This window comes from Odocoileus virginianus, chromosome 33 (genome assembly GCF_023699985.2).
Source record: "Odocoileus virginianus isolate 20LAN1187 ecotype Illinois chromosome 33, Ovbor_1.2, whole genome shotgun sequence".
Lineage (NCBI taxonomy): Eukaryota > Metazoa > Chordata > Mammalia > Artiodactyla > Cervidae > Odocoileus > Odocoileus virginianus.
The window spans coordinates 36,161,969-36,175,939 of record NC_069706.1 but is presented as its reverse complement, the minus strand read 5'-3'; the positions used below and the strand labels follow the sequence as shown (position 1 = coordinate 36,175,939).

General features: G+C 42.0%; 1 protein-coding gene across 1 annotated transcript in view; it reads right to left on the bottom strand.

Moving 5' to 3' along the window:
- Window positions 1-13,971, bottom strand: part of BAIAP2L1 (BAR/IMD domain containing adaptor protein 2 like 1) — a 77,245-nt gene that overhangs the window by 49,933 nt on the left and 13,341 nt on the right. The window contains exon 2 of the mRNA XM_020900586.2: window positions 570-645. Coding sequence (XP_020756245.1) covers window positions 570-645 — 76 coding nt within the window. The remainder of the gene's footprint in view (window positions 1-569; window positions 646-13,971) is intronic.

Sequence of the window (13,971 nt, the reverse complement as noted above, 5' to 3'; positions counted from 1 at the left end):
ACTGACTCTAGTTCACAGAGAGACAAAAGCCAATGCTTGAGACCATTTTAAATGAGAATCTAAGTTCAACTTTTAATTTAGATGTTTTTCCCTTCAGGCTAAACATCTTATTTCTCACTATTACTAGCAAAAGTGATACATCGCCCCCCATCCCCACCCAATGATACACTCAAAGATCAAAAATTCTTCTATATAAAAAGGAGAGTAATTCCTATGCTTTAGGATCCTAATACTTTAACTACCTTTTTAATATATTGGTTTACAAAAAATTTGGTTTATAAAGTAGAAAACATGTTTATATTTTAATGATATAAAAGATTAAGCAGTTTCAAAAGGCAAAATCTGATATTTAAGATATGTTACTTATAGTAGTCTATTATTCAATTCACTTATTTCAAATAAACTAATATCCTACCATTGCAAAGTTCTGTAGATTAATTATAAACTTTACCAATTTAAAGATATTTTAGAAATTCAGTAGCAAGTATTTAAAAATAATTAAGTAAAATATTTAATAAGTGGCTTTTGTACATCCTCTATATTTATAAATTTAGAAAACAGATACTTACCATTAACAGCTTTTTCGTAATTTTTCCCTAGGTTTATTAAATTTCGTAACCCAGGATTGAACTGTTCCAAAACATTCTGAAAAACAAACAAAAAACCAAATTAAGAAAATAAGTGACTACTAGACCAGGTAACCTTCAGAGGTCGTCACTGCATAGCCGAGGATCCCCATGTGTGCCCAATGGCACGGTCCACAAAGTCATGGATGCTGATTTGAAAGCAGAAAAGAGCACGTCCATCCTGACTGAGGGAATTGCTGCGGCCACGTAACCCTGGCCACGCCTGCCCTGGAGCTGCCTAGAGCTGACTGTAAATGGAGCCTGTAGCAGACATGCAGCCCCCACAAAACACAGCCTGCAGGGGGCTGTCAGTTCAGAAGCCAATGCTGCTTTTGGGTTTAGGTAAGTTAATGGCTGTGACACTAGTGATAGCAAACACGGGTGCATGACAGGAACTTAAGTACATGGACAGTGTTTTGGCTATCAATAAAGAAGATTTTTGGTCCATAGAGAAGGCTGAGTGCCAAAGAATTGATGCTTTCAAACTGTGGTGTTGGAGAAGACTCTTGAGAGTCCCCTGGACTGCAAGGAGATCAAGCCAGTCAGTCCTAAAGGAAATCAAGCCTGAATATTCATTGTAAGGACTGATGCTGAAGTTGAAGCTCCAATACTTTGCCCACCTCACCTGATGCGAAGAGCCAACTCACTGGAAAAGACCCTAACGCTGGGAAAGATTGAAGGCGGGAGAACAGGGTGGCAGAGGACGAGATGGTTGGATAGGATCACTGACTCAATGGACAAGAATTTGAGCAACAGAACAGACATTTCTAAGAGATGTTTTTGCTCTGCCTAATTACTAGGAGAGGGATGGGTGTGGATGGCTCCAAGACACAGGACTGCCTGGAACTTTCTTTGTAGGGGGTCACTGGTCTTTTCTCCTGGTCATCAGTTCACTCATTACGTATATTTGGAACGTGCACCAGGCCCTGTGCTCACAGCAGCAGAGGTGGAGATGTTGCCCATTCTGGGCTTCATGATGCTCTGTCTCTGCAGATGTCACGGATTTCATTTTTAAAAGTGTCATTTCTACATCAATAGAAGGTCATAAACAGAGAGAGAAGCACTATGACAGGTATAAGACAAGCAACTATTTAGAATATTGGTCTAAATTTAAAATGCTATCCTAAATCTGATGTTACAGACAAGAAATCATTCCTATGAGGCTCGGAATATATTTGGTGACTGAATATATTTGTCCCACCAACAAACAATAAGCTTCACAATATTAATCTTTCCAGGTAGACCAGTCAAATGTCTTTACTGCCCGCCTCCACCAAAACGTGTACCTTGTTTGTAGAGGCCCAAGCAACAAAGAATAAAAAAACCACACAACTTTCAAAGGGCAGAAACATGACACATGTATCCTACGGGATAAAGAGGTTCTCCATTACATGTTAGTAGGGGAGAAAGAACATAACAACTTTTATTTTAACTGTTCTTTATTAAAGAACATTGTAACTTTTATTAAATATTATTAAAAGTTTATTTATTAACTTTTATTTTATTAGATGCATTTTATTAGACACCGATAGAGGCTTATCATGGAAAATAATCCCTGCCTCAACCCTTCCCCACCCCTGGCCTTATTCCCATGTAACAGCTCCACTGAAAGTGCTCTTTTGTATTTACTGCCATAGTTTTGATTAATATTCTTGATTTCTTGACTTTGGACAATAACCACTGGCTTTCTGCTATGGTAAACAACTCTACCTTCCTTGTTCCCAGTTTTTCCTATATAACAGCAGTTTCCTGGCATATCAACAGTCAATATTTATTATGACTTTGTAAATACTGGTCACTACAATGCAAGGAATATACCAAGAATTATGCTTCCTTTTTTTTTTTTTCAATGTTGTTGTTGTTTAGTTGCTAAGTCATCTCTGATTGTTTGTGACCCCATGGACTGTAGCCTGCCAGGCTCCTCTGTCCATGGGATTTCTCAGGCAAGAATACTGGAGTGGGTTGCCATTTCCTTCTCCTATGCTTCCTTTCTTGATACACCTTTTTGTTTCTCCTGAGATTAACAAGTCTCATTCCAATGACTCTTTAGATTTTTCCATGCATCTTCCTCACACTCCATGAGATCTAACAGAAGCCTACTGATATTTTTCAAGCCAAAGTTGTCAGTTGATCTTCAATTTTTTTTTCCTCCCAGAACTTCCTCAAGGACTCTCTGTACTCTTGCTCAGCCTGGCCTGACCGTTTCCTGCCACGCTGGTGCCCTCACATGTCCCTTTTTGGTCCCCCATGTGACAGAGTCTCATTAGCTGGATTCCACATCTTCCTCTTTCTTCATTTGTCCCTATTATCTGGAGATCACTCTCTAAGAATGACCTAAGAAATGACATAGGAGGTAGATGTGAGTCCCCATGTGCCTGAAATTATATTTACCTTGATGTTTGATTGGTATTTCACTGGGCAGAGTATTTCAGGCTGAAAGTGCTTTTCCCTCAGGATATAAAAGATATTGCTCCTTATAAATTACTGTCTTTATTTTTCTAATACTTTTATTTATTTTCAGCTGTGCTGGGTCTCTGTTGCTGCGCTGGCTCTAGGGCGTGCCAGTAGCCGAGGCTCCTGGGCTCGAGAGCACAGGCTCAGCAGTTGGGGCACATGAGCTTAGCTGCTCTGAGGCAAGGCGGAGCCTCCTGGATCCAGGGGTCAAGCCCGTGTCTCCTGCACTGGCAGGAGGACTCCTTACCACTGAGTCACCAGGGAAGCCTTCCACTGTCTGTAATGTCCAGTTTTGCTACTGAGAAGTCAGCTGTCATTTGTACATGACTTTTTTTTTTTTTATGAGATGCGGCAGGGAAAGGGGCTTACTTCTGGAACCCTTCTCTTTATTCTTGTGTTCTGAAACTACACAGTGGTCTGTCTCAGTGGGGGTATTTTTAAAATTTATTTACTGGCACTCAAGCAGAGCCTATCCATAAAGAAAATTACATCCTTCAGGTCTGAAAATGTTCCCATTTGATTCTCTTCATTCTCTGGAACTCTGAGAAGGATTTTATATAACCTGGATTTATTTTCTAATCATCTTACCCTTTTCCTCTGATTCTTCGTTTTTTGTTGTCTCTGACAGATAGCCTCAACTTTACTTTCCAACTCTTCTGTTTTTAAAACTTTTGATATATTTTTGGGCTCTTTCAAGTTTTTTGATTATTCCTTTTAAAAGGCATCCTGTTCTTGCTTTATGGATGTGGTGTCATCTCTTATCTGAATAAACTGCAATTTGAGGGGTATTATGTGCCAGTCCCCCACTGTTTGGTATCTAACTGCCTTTCATGTTGGAGGCATTCCTCAAATGGCTGGCGATCCTTGACTATCAGTTTGTGTTTAGGAGTCAAGCCCTAAAACGCTGGCTGGAAGTGTTTAACCACAGGGTGGTTATTGACTAGGCAGCTTCATTTGAAACAACTGGACAGCAGGTCAGCTGTAAAGAAACTGGCCAAGAGACAATAACCAAGGGCCACTGGGTCTCTCCAGAGAAACTTCTAACTTCCTGTCCCTGGGGGGAAGGGGCAGTCACCAGGGAGTCTGCTTCCCCAGGTCTGGGAGGTGGCTGGGTATCCCACAGATCACTGTGCTGATTTCTTCCTGAGTGTCAGTCCCTCAGCTGCTGTTTCCAAGTCGAAAGCACCTCTGAGTCAACACATCCTGAGACTGAACCTTGGCTGCTAGGCAGAGGGAGCAGCTGCGACAGTGGTGGCTGGGGCAGGTAAGGGAACCTGGAGGTGAACCACCTGTATAACTCCTATCCTAGACCTGCATGTTCCCTCCTTCTGTGGGGCCTATTCCGCAGCCTTGGGGGGCTCTCTGGGGTGAAGGGCTCAGTTCTCTTCGGTACCCTCTGTGCAGGTTCTTTCAGTCCATGTAAGGCAGTTATTGCACTTCCGTCCATTTCTATCACCCCAAATTTCTTTAGGCTTTTGGTCAACAGATATTTCCTTTTTCATGTCTCTACATTATGGATTTACAGGGGGTTTAGGTTCCTTTGCCATCATTTTAATGTATTCTTGGAAGAGAAGAAGAACATATGAGGTCAATGGGCCACGCTTAACTGGAAGTCCACTCAGCCTGTCTTGCTGGAGCCAGTCAGCTGAGCCTCATTCACAGCCAGGAGCCATGAAGCCCCAGCGCCGAGGCTGACGTCTCACCAGTCCTCCAGCTAGCCAGTCAGTCTTAGTATCTGATCACTGGGACCTGTCACCATAGCTGCTATTTCTATCATCTTTCTTCAATTCTTTTAAGTTTTCAATTTTGAAATAGCTTAAGGCACACAACTAGTTATAAAAACTGTATAAAAGCTCCCATGTATGCTTCCGCCAATGGGAACTTAGATGGTCAAAGTACATCATCTAAACCAGGAAACCAACATTGGTACAATACATTTAAACTACAAATCTTATTTGGATTTACCAGTTGTTATATCTCTAATTTGCAGGGTGTGTGCCTTGTTTTTATGAAATTTTATCACACGTATAGATTTGTATAACCGTCACCACAATTATGATACAGAACTCTTCCAGTAACACAAAGGTCTCCAGGATGCTGCCCCTTTATAGCCCAACCACCCTAACCCCTGGCAACCACTGATCTCAATCATCATAATTTTGTCACTGTGAGGATGTAACATAGGTGGAGTTGTATAGTACGTGGCCTTTAGAGACTGATTTTTCCACTCAGCACAATGTCCTTAAGAACCACCCAAATTGCTGGGTGTATCAACAGCTTATTCTTTTCTTTTCTATTAGTGGTCCACGGTATGGATGTATCATAGTCTATCCATTTCACCATCGACCATTTGGGCTGTTTTCAGTTTTCGGCAATTACAAATAAACCTGATATGGACAATCATGCACAGACTTTTCTGTGAACATGAGTGTTCCTGTCTCTAGAATAAACACCTGGTAGTTCAACTGCTGTGTCATACAGTAGGTGGATGTTTAACTTAAGAAACTGCCAAGCTGTTTTCCAGGGTTGGCTGTATTGTTTTACATTCCCATAGGCAATGTATGAGATTTCGTATTTTTAAAATGTAATAACTTCATTAGAAAATGATTGCTTTCCAATAAAAAGATAAAACTATTTTAAAACATCATTTAAAATTCTTACAGTAATCTTACACGCCTGAGTCTAGATGGTAATGTGTACAAGGATACCAGTACAGAGCAACCTGCCTTCTAGCAGACGAGCAGTCACAAAAAGAAGCTAAGCTCTGTGTTCTTTCCTAAGATTATTCTCAGTTCAGCTTTACTCAAATAATGGGAAAACAGAATTTGATTTCTTGATAGAATTCTTAGACTGTTTACATATAACTCCTCTCTTAAAATTTCAAAAACAATGAATTCATGAGAACTTCCAAAATTAATACCAAGCATAAATCACTATCCAAATGATTCAACTGGAAAAAAAGTTCAACTAAGACAAGAGACCACCATTGACTTCAGAGAAAACAATACAAGAATTTTTAAGCTTGGAAGATCAACATATACTTCAATTCTTTATTTTAGGTTTTGCAACAGAAATGGTTCCCCTGGAAATTCTGGCCTCTTTGAATAGTGGAAAATCTACTTCACTGGCTGTTGGCCATTAATCTAGCTATTTTAGCTGAAGAACATGTATTTTTAAACTCAGGAACAGAAAAGCAGTGTGGCTGTCATATTTCACAATCTGCAAAATTTCAATCATAGCAATGGATGTCCTGGTGAATTGGACAGGTCCTAAATTTTGAGGGGGAGGGCAGTAGTTGGGTCAAAGGCCATGCTGTGTCAAGGCTTGCCAAGACCTGAATTGTTTATAGAGCCTCAAATTTAGAATCAAGAGCAGTAATGAACAAATCCATTTTAAGTTTGGCACTAAGAATAAAAGGTTTAAGATTTCAAGTATAAATACAAAATACATTATAAAAGGCATTATTGGGCCAAGAATCACTATTTTGCTACCACCAATAACAAAAGCCTAGGAAGTATTCCAGCAGTTACTGCTCAGTGAGAGGGATAATGTGTCAACCCAGTCTGAACCAAAATGAGTTTCCTTTCCATTCAGGGAAGAACATGGATCTTCTAGGCTAAACAAGATGACTGGCAACATCTCTGTTGTACCTGTGCTGCACCTCATAGTGAAGAGGGTTGGTCCTGTCACAATAGCTCTGGGCCCTAGGGAATTCGTCCTTAGCTAGTCCCCAGACTGCTGAGGAAGAGGCCACTGAAAACCTATAGGCACATCCCACTAGATTTCTAGTTGCTCTGTTCACTAGTTTCTAGTTGCTCATACAATTTCTCTGCCTCATATATAGTTACAGATCAAAATTTTGAAAAGTATTATACAATCTTATGATGGTTTTAACTTTCTCACCATTTAGATTTTTCTTTCATTATTGAAAATTATTACCTTTACCAGTATGAAACTACAGGATATTTATAAAGCATAAGTACAAATATGACTAGACAGATAGTTAAACTGGGCTGACCTTAAATTCCTAAGCAGCAGTTTCTCTTTCCATTTCTTTTGTCAATTCTCTATAAGACCAAGGACAAATTATTTGATATTTCAGCTGTTTAACTTTTCTCAGTTGAAACGTGTGGATTATAGTTACACTAGAATAAGCTTTAAAAGTTATTTAAGAATCTCTAATATGGGGTTTTTTATAACTTGATTCAGGTACTGTATGTATCTTTGAAATTTTTTATATTTTATTTTAAACAATCTCATGTGAATTAATCTAGCAATGTCACAAATCTTAAACAAGGCACCCTTTAATTTCATCTGACAAGAATACTTGTTCATAAGGGCTAACTATAGTTTCCAGTAGTCATGTATGGATGTGAGATATGGACCATAAAGAAGGCTGAGCACTGAAGAGTTGATGCTTTTGAACTCTGGTGTTGGAGAAGGCTCTTGAGAGTCCCTTGGACTGCAAGGAGATCAAACCAATCAATCCTAAAGGAAATCAGTCCTGAATATTCATTGGAAGGACTGATGCTGAAGCTGAAGCTCCAATACTTTGGCCACTTGATGTGAAGAACTGACTCATTAGAAAAGATGCTGATCCTGGGGATGATTGAAGGCAGGAGAAGGGGATGACAGAGATGGTTGGATGGCATCACCAACTCAATGGGTTTGAGCAAGCTCTAGGAGATGGTGAAGGACAGGGAAGCCTGACGTGCTGCAGTCCATGGGGTCACAAAGAGTCAGACACGGCTGAGTGACTGAACAACAACAAGGGCTAACTGAGATTACTTCTAGATAGAAGTCATTTGTATTAGTAGAAAATCTCACCTCCTTCTTCCAGGTGTTGCTGGAAGCTGCAGTTTCTAGACTGACATCATCAGTATGTGATTACATCCCCTGCCTTTAGAGAAAGCTGCTGTTGTTTAGTTGCTAAGTTGTCCAACTCTTTTGTGACCCAATGGACTACAGCCTCCCAGGCTCTTCTGTCCATGGGATTTCCCAGGCAACAATACTTGAGTGGGTTGCCATTTCCTTCTCCAGGGGCTCTTTCTGACCCAGGGACCAAACCCGCATCTCCTGCATTGGCAGGTGGTTTCTTTACCACTAAGCCACGTGGGGAGCCCTTAGGAAAAGTAATGGTGAGTAAATCTGGTAAAAGGGCAGATGCCTATGGGCTAACTGATGGTCTGAAGAGCCATGTGTTCATGCCTATCTTGAATGGGGAGCAGAAGCCAAGAAAATTAGACAACTGAGATGTTTTTGTTTGAAATATTAAGTCAGGGCAAAAGTACTCATATTTGAAGATATAAATATACAAAAGTGCTCCCCACCAGTCGAATGTGAACAGTCTGTATGATCTGTCTAGGCTACCAGCTATCAACTTGTATTACAGATCAATTTGTATCATCTGAGCGACGAAGAATTGATGCTTTCGAATTGTGGTGCTGGAGAAGACTCTAGAGAGTCCCTTGGACAGCAAGATCAAATTAGTCAACCCTAAAGAAAATCAACCCTGAATCCTCATTGGAAGGACTGTTGCTGAAGCTGAAGCTTCAATACATTGGCCACCTGATGTGAAGAGCTGACTCATGGGAAAGACCTTGATGCTGCGAAAAACTGAAGGCAGGAGGGGGCTGGCAGAGGGTGAGATGGTTAGGTAGTAGTACAGACTCAATGGACATGAACTTGAGCAAACTCCAGGAGAGAGTGAAGGACAGGGAAGCCTGGTGTGCTGCAGTCCACGGGGTTGCAAAGAGTCAGACGCAACTTAGCGACTGAACAACAACAAATAATTTGTAACATGCCACCCCAGTAGCAATGAACATGAGGGGTTGGGGAACATGGCATAAAAACACTATGGCCTTGAATCCTCATGCAAATCACATCTATCCTTGCTGAGCAGTCTCCTCCTCTGTAAGATGGCAAAAACTCATTTTTACCTCATGAAGGGTATGAAGATCCCATGAAATAATAACTAACATTTATGGAACACTTACTGTGTGCTCTTCAGGACACCTGACTCTTAAGTGTACTGAATCAACTATAGTAATTAACGTTGCAAGACATGAGCTCAGAAGTTTTAGTCAGGTCTTCAGAGGGATGAGCACTCCTATTTACATAGAAGTCTCTGGGCACCACCGCTTCCTCTCAGTAACGTGAAAACAAACGATCTGGGCTCTCCTGCCTCAAAGCGTCACATCAGGGTGAGAGAGACCATGAGTACAAAGACCTCCAGAAGCAGGCAGACCAAGAAAACTGGAGGTGTAATTATTATCTGCTCTATCCAGTTGGAAACTCTATTCCCTTTTTCTTTCTGAGATGCATTTTGATGCTCCGGAGTCTATGTTTCAGGCTTTAGGCCTGGCACCTCACTTGGGTTCTCTCTTCAGACCCTAACAATGCAACAGTTATCATCCCCATTTTAGAGATGAGACATGAAACTTTAAGATGTGAAATATAAAAACCTCCCCGAAGGTCCCACAGGTAGAGTTAGCCCCAGGCACTAACCTTTGCACTCACCCCTCAGGCCTCCAGATAAGTTCCTTGAGGAGGATTATGCAATAAAGTGAGATAGAAATGCTTTTATGACAGAGATCACTATTTTAGGGTAAGAAATTATGCAAGTTTCTACAATATTTTCTTTGGGGAAGGTTTCTTGTAATCTTAGCCCTGATTTGTAGCTGTTGCTTAGTCGCTATGTCCTGTCTGACTCTTTGCAACCTCACGGACTGCAGCCCACCAGGCTCCCCTGTCCATGGGCTTCCCCAGGCAAGAGTACTGGATGAGTTGTCATTTCCTTCTCCAGGGGATTTTCCCGACCAGGGATCGAACCCACATCTCCTACATTGGTAGGCAGATTCTTTTACTGCTGAGGCACCAGGGAAGCTCCTCTTGATGTTAGATGAGTATAATTAACCTTCTAATAGTTATACAATATGGACAAGTTCTACCCAGGCAAACAAATATTTCTGGCTCTTTCCTTTTCTTTCCTTTAAAAAAGGGAAGGAGTGGGGGAGAAAAAGAAGATTCTCCAACTACCTGTAGTCCTTCTGGGAGTTAATAATGGTAACCTGCCATGTTGATTTCCTTTGTTGAAAAGGAATTAAAACGTTACAGAGCTACATGGTAAAACCAAAAGGTGTTTTAGCCACCCCATCCAAGTCTCATATCTTTTTTTCCTCCCCACAGGGAACCGCTAATGGACTGGAAACTTTCTAACTCATTTTATACACACATATATTTAGTCAGGATTGGTAATTTTGCTTGAGCATTTAATGAAATAAATAGTATCATATAATAAATTTTACTGTCACATCTTACTTTTTAAAAAATTCAATGTTAAACTTCAGAGACCTGTTGACCTTGATATGTGTTAACTGAGTTTATTCCTATTTAACTTCTTTCTGTATCCCTTTGTGATGGCTGATTTTGTGTGTCTGCTACCGTACCTAGTTAGTTGACTGAATACTAATTTAGGTGTTGCTGTGTAGGACTTCTGAAGCTGTGGTTAACTACCAGTAGCCTTTAGGAGAGTATCCTCCATAATCTGCGTGGGATTCACTCAATCCATTGAAAGGCTTTAAGAATAAAACCGAGGTTTCCCTGAGGAAGAAGACATTCTGCTCATGGACTTTCAGCCTGCCAGCTTACCCTATAATTTCAGATGTTCCAGTCCCCCACAACCACATAAGCCAATTTTTTTACTTCCTCGTCTAAGTGACATTTAGAGGGCTTACAAGTTACTGCTAATACCAACTGTTTGCCAAGAAGCTGTCCATGTCTCTTTGTGCACACAGGGAAGAATTTACCTAGAAACAGAATCACTGGGGCACAGAGTACATGATAGACTTTTCATTTTGCTCGATATTGTCAAACATTTTCTCCAAAGCAATCTGTGCTCCTACAACCACCGTACTATTTTGCCATGATCACTAACACTTGGTGTTATCACACTTTTTTGCCTGATAGGTGAAAAGTACTGTTTAAGTACCATAAACTGTTTCCCTTGTCAGCATTAAAAAAGGACCCAGGACTCAACTATCTATGCAGGGGAAGAGAAATAAAGGTAGTTCCCTGGTGGCTCAGCTGGTAAAGAATCCTCCTGCAATGCAGGAGACCTGGGTTTGATCCCTGGGTTGGGAAGATCCCCTGGAGAAGGGAATGGCAACCCACTCTAGTATTCTTGCCTGGAGAATTCCATAGACAGAGGAGCCTGGTGGCCTACAGCCCATGGGGACGCAGAGTCAGACATGACCAAGCATCGAGAACACACAGAGGGCCCGAGTCTCCCACAGAGGAAAGTCAGCAGTGACTTCTGTCCATCTCACCACAGGGTAGGACCAGGCACTGAGAGCATGGCTATGGCCCGAGATCAAGGGCGGCCGCCGCCCCTCCCCACCCCCAGCGCTGCGCTCCAGACACAGTGGCCTCTGGGCTGTGCTCTCAACGGGCCAAGGTGAGGACCCTGCTCTCCTGCCTGCAGGTTTTCCTCCTGGACACCCGGCCGCCTGGGTCTCAGAGATGCTTCCTCGACCCTCCTCCTCCTCTCTCCAGGTCTGTTTCTTGCTTCTCCTTCCTCAAAAGGCTTGTCTCTACCTTATAGGATACTACCTGTGTCCTCTGTCTCCCTAGTAAAAACTAAGGAAATGAATTAAGGTCAAGGATCACTGCACTCCCAGCACCAAGAGCAGGCTTGAACCGTCTAATGCCCAAGCCGTACTCAGTGGCAGTTCTTGAATTCTTTTAGAATCATGTAAGAGCTGTGTGTGCTCCTGGATGAATCGGCTGCATGACGTACCTTCAGCTCATCTGATGAGCACACAGACTCAATGACTAGGCAGGCTGATTAGCCACGGCCAGGATTCCCAGAGTGACGTAATGCACTGCTCGTGGCTTCATTAGCTCAACCTGAGGCTCATGGAAGCTGCAAGACTCTGCCCTTTACCTACTAAGTCATAACAGGCTTTGCTGTTGTTTAGTCACTAAGTCTCATCTGACTGGAGTCCCCCAGGCTTCTGTCCATGGGATTTCCCAGGCAAGAATACTGGAGTGGGTTGCCATTTCCTTCTCCAGGGGATCTTCCTAATCCAGGGATTGAACCCAAGTCTCCCGCATTGATTGGTAGGTAGATTCTTTATCACTGAGCCACCAGGGAAGCCCCATAACAGGCTTACAAAGCCTATAAATGCCATTCTTTCCTCGTGAATTTTGCTTCCCAACTCTGTGTTTCTCCAAGTTGACATTTAAATTACCTTTTAAATATTTAGGTGATAATATAGTTCTTAAAAAAATACCTTGCTGGCAACAATTCAAATGTCCATTAACTGGTGAACAGGTGAAGAAACATGATACATCCATATATGGAATAAAAATGCCATAAAAAATGAGTAAAGTACAACATGGACAAATTCCATTATGCAAAAGTGAAAGAAGCTGGCCACAACAGACTACCTATTACTGTATGATCCCATTTCTATGAAATATCTAGAAAAGACAAAGAAAATATATTAGTGATTGCCCGGGGCTGGGGTTTAGAATGAGAAATGACAGCAAATGGGCATAAAGGACCTTTGTGGGATGATGGAAGTGTTATAAAATTGGCTTGTGGTAATGGCTGCACAATTCTGTAAATTTACTAAAAAATTATTGAATTGTACATTTAAAATGAGTGAATTTTATAGTTTATAAGTTACACCTCAATAAAGATGTTTAAAAACAAACAAACAAACAGCAACAACAAAAATCCTTGACAGCTCTTCTCAACATCCCAGGCTGCTAAGGGTGTATGTGCACGCTCAGTTGTGATCGATTCTCTGTGAGCCCATGGACTGTAGCCTGTTTAGCTTCTCTGTCCATGGAATTTTTCAGGCAAGAATACTGGAGTGGGTTGCTATTTCCTCCTCTGGAGGACCTTTCCTGACCCAGGGATTGAACTCACATCTCCATCTCCTACACCGGCAGGCGGATTCTTTACCACTGAGCCACCTGGGAAGACTTTTGTCCTCACACCTGGGAAGACTGTAGCCTTCGTCAAGGCTACAGAGCTGTGATTTCTGACTAGCCTGCTGCCCACCGAAAAGTCGGATGTGCTGAGACGCAGACCATCCACTGTCCTCTGTGAACACTGGTCCAGGACCAGATGGAACGATGCTCCTGGTCTGAAGAGCACTTAAGCCCATGTAGCTTTAGCAGCAACTTCTGCCACTCAATCAATCCGATCCATTAGTAGAAAAAGAAAACCCAGCCATTTGGAGACGAATCTCCTGCTAGATTAGCGGTTGTCTCTCTAGCTACAATTGAGGAATGATTTTGGCAAAGCTTCTCTAGGCAAAAAAATCCTTATTGTGTTCCTCTCGAAGGACAGTTTCCTAGGAGAGGATCCCCGCAACCCCGCTTCAGAAACTTTGATTTAAACATTGTTTTGCCTTCCTTTCTTCATCCATAATCAGGCTTTGGCTTATAGATATTATTTCTGCCAAGCAGGCCCTTCATTCAGAGGGCAAAAGGCATGCTAGAAATGATGCCATGAGGTGCCAAGGGTCCCCGGCTCCGCCCCTGCCACATGACCTCTGCCCAAGAAGCCACTGGGCCAGTGGTTAGTAAAGCACAGGGCCAGCTCTCTGGGCTTAGCCTCTCCTAGAACATTCTGAGAGAGTTCTGAGAACCTGGTAGGTCCTAAGTTCCTTAAGAACCAATCAAGTGATAAGAAACAGAGTGACCTGAACCAGAAAGGTATGCACTGCTACCTCTTAAGATCCGTTAACTAGAAGCAGTCACATCTCTGGGATCTTTTATTTCATTGTTTAAAGACACAGAGTTCTATAACAAAACTCCACTTTCCCTACTCATTTAGGACACTAAAACTGCTCTGAAGCCAAGCACAATTAAGCAG